At 36.3% G+C, this 3455-nt stretch overlaps 1 protein-coding gene across 1 annotated transcript; it reads left to right on the top strand.

The window, feature by feature from the left end:
• The first annotated feature begins 986 nt into the window (after nt 1–986).
• Nucleotides 987–3161, top strand: LOC125236107 (cytochrome P450 6B6-like). Its single transcript, XM_048142802.1, has 3 exons — nt 987–2098; nt 2499–2752; nt 2983–3161. The coding sequence occupies exons 1-3, from the start codon at nt 987–989 to the stop codon at nt 3159–3161; spliced, it is 1545 nt and encodes a 514-aa protein (XP_047998759.1).
• Nucleotides 3162–3455: the final 294 nt, after the last annotated feature.

Raw genomic sequence — 3455 nt, 5'->3', positions numbered from 1 at the left:
ACAGTCTGAATCTCCACGTATTATACGGCATGCCCCGGTCACAAGAGCATAATTACGCCTCACTTCCAGGGAGTAAAAACCTAGAGTGCCGAGCAGAAATTTTGTCGGGTAAAGGAAAGGATAAAGCCCATAAATTTTCTTATATAAAAATCTCAAAAAAGCCTTTTGGATTTTCTCCAGAAGCAAGATGTATGTGACCTCGTACCTATCCTCGGACCTATCCAAAGAGGTGACGCTGCCTGCCTTCTGGGCACCATAACATATATAGTGACGACTTAGGGAGTATTTTATATTTATAAGTTAATTTTATGTTAGTACATACATAGTTTTGTTTAGTTAATGTATTTTCTTTATTGTATATTTCTTATCTTTTAGTATTTTATTATTTTATGTTATTATTTTAATATATCGCATAAGGTTGAATATATCGCAAATTGACCTGTTTGTACTGAATTCCGTTAACTTTAAGGGAAGATATTTAGATCCAATACAATTTATTTTTCTAAGAAACTAGCGTCTTAACTCTTACGGTTATCGAGTTACTAAAAAAATTAAGATAATTACTGAACTGTGTGAACAATTCCTAATGCTATTTGTTTTGACATGTGCCGTCAATCACTTGACACTAACTTGAATGTTATTCTTAAGGGTCTCTCACACTAATAAATTAATTTATTATGTATGAAAATGATGATAATGATAATGAATAACGGTAATGAACCTGATAATGAACCTAGCTACGTGTCGAATTTAACGGAAAACCAAAAAAACACGGTGTATATATATATATATACACGGTAAGCTCTGTTCAATAAACTAAAGAATTTCATATTAGGCAATAGTTATAAGGTTGTAAATCAATAAAGTGTTTATCAGATTATTAGTTTAAATTGTTTTACTAAGCCACGAGATTAAATATATATATATATATACCACAGTTGACGGAAGAAGTATTTATTTAATTCTTAATAAAATATATCGTGAATATGGTATTGATTATAACAGTGGCTGTTCTTTTAATATTAATATACTACTATGGAACTCGAAACTACACTTATTGGTCTAAGCGAGGAATCAAGCACGACAGGCCCATCCCATATCTTGGCACGGCCAAACGACAGCTCTTTTTTCAAACCAGTCAGTTTGAAATCTTTGAAGAGATGTACTGGAAATACCCGCAAGAAAAATACGTCGGGTATTACTATGGGACCACACCGCTTATTATCCTGAGAGATCCAGAATTAGTTAGGCGGTTTTTAGCAACAGATTTCAGCCACTTCTACTCAAGATCAATGGTTCCCCTACATGGTAAACCGGAGCCAATAATGAATAACCTGTTCTCTTGCGAGGGAAATTTGTGGAGATTTCTTCGACAGAAAATGACACACGCATTTTCATCTGCAAAATTAAGAGCTATGTATCCTCTTATTATTTCTAGAACAGATAAATTACGGCAACTTGCTACCGAAGCTTCCTTGAAAGGTACAGAAGTAGATGTTAGAGAACTTATGGCGCGTTATACAACCGATTTTATAGGAGCTTGTGGCTTCGGACTCGATCCAGAAGCTTTAAACGACGAAAATTCGTTGTTTAGCCGTGTGGGACATCGTATATTCCACACCACCATTCGTGATGCGGTTGTGATGTTCTGTAAAATAATGATGCCCGGTTTATTCAAGAACTTTCACTACTGGCCCGAGTTTGTGGAGAAGAATATGTTTAAACTTGTAGATGGCATAATTGCTCAGAGGGGTCATAAGTCATCAGGTAGAAACGATTTCATAGATTTGCTTCTGGAAGCAAAAGAAAGAGGAGATAGTTCGGGGTGCACTTCATTTGAGGCGAATCTCAGTGAAACTCCACGTCTTGAGGATCTGAAGTTGACTGAGGAGCTGATGGCTGCGCAAGTTTTCGTGTTCTTTGCTGCGGGGTTCGAGACGTCTTCGAATTCATCCAGCTACATGTTACATGAGTTAGCACATCATCCTGAATACCAAAAGAAGTGCCAAGAGGAAATTGATGAAGTGCTCGCGCGATACGACAATAAATTGTGTTATGATGCTGTCAACGAAATGAAGTTCCTGGCTATGTGTTACAGGTACATATTTTATTATTACCTCACCACACACTTATTGTAAACGTAAATTTTAATGGAATTGAATTAACATAAGGTCTTTATTTTTATTTCTTTGATGATACCTAATACTATAGTCGTAGTGGGTATGCCATCAACTGGATGTTATTCGTACCTAATAGTAATAGGTTTTTTAATGTATGTAAGTTGTAATGACTTCATTCACTAAAAAAATTAAGTAACAGTAACAGCTTACTCCTCAATAGTCAATATTTTTCTTGGTCCGGTGTCAAAATCTAAATTTTTGCAATTTCTGACTTGTGCCCATAGCTAAAGTTACTCATTATGCCCATCCTGTATCTAATTTAATTAATAAATGGTTAAACTAATTTAATTTTAATGAAATTATACCAAACTATTTCAGCGAATCGCTCCGAATTTTCCCAGCTGGTGGTTTACTGATACGTAAATGTGAAAAACCCTACGTAATCCCTGGCACTGACATAAACCTGGACCCAGGAGTAAAAGTGGTGGTACCTGTCAGGGCCTTACACAGAGATCCTTTATACTGGGAGGACCCTGAAGAATTTCGTCCGGACAGGTTTCATACGGATAACATGGCTAAAATCAATAACAATATATATTTGCCGTATGGAGATGGACCTAGGAGATGTATAGGTAAGTGTCTCTGAATTAATATAAAAAAGTCACATACGAAATTCAACGAGCTTTATGAAAATTCATCCAAAAAAGCGAAAAAAGAACATATACGTAGGTACATAAGTATCTTTGAAATGTATTTCTTTCTTGGCCTTAAAAATGCGTGGATAAAATGATACGTTTTCCTCATAATACACCGTGTATTACATCAATTTAAGTTTACCCTACACGGTAATTATACTTCGCAGGAGAGCGTCTCGGCGTCATGCAATCCCTGGCCGGCCTGGCCGCGGTGCTCAGCGAATTCTCCGTGGCCCCTGGAAAGAGCACCGTGCGGCATCCACCCCTGGATCCGTCCGTGTTTCTGGTGCAGAGCGTGATTGGCGGCTTGCCGCTCATGTTGCACCCTAGAAAGAAGAACTTGTGATATGCAATCAAAGTGATATGCAAACGATTTGACCAAAACTAATTTAAGCTTCCATTATCATTCAGTCAAAAATATTTCATTTAGAAAAGTCATAGAAAACCTTAATATAAATGTTTTAGTTGTAAATATATGTAACAAATCTGACCTTAAACACACAAAAGGTGAAGCACACACTCTCGGTTTTATCGGGTTGGCACAAAAGTAATGTGACACTTGGTTTACGTTTTATATTTTTTATTATTATTACAATACAAAAAGCTTAGTCGATGATGTAATCACCATTAGCATCTATGA

Source organism: Leguminivora glycinivorella, chromosome 18 (assembly GCF_023078275.1).
Source record: "Leguminivora glycinivorella isolate SPB_JAAS2020 chromosome 18, LegGlyc_1.1, whole genome shotgun sequence".
NCBI classification, from domain to species: domain Eukaryota; kingdom Metazoa; phylum Arthropoda; class Insecta; order Lepidoptera; family Tortricidae; genus Leguminivora; species Leguminivora glycinivorella.
The sequence above is the reverse complement of the archived record's forward strand: the minus strand, read 5'-3'. Positions and strand labels throughout refer to the sequence as shown.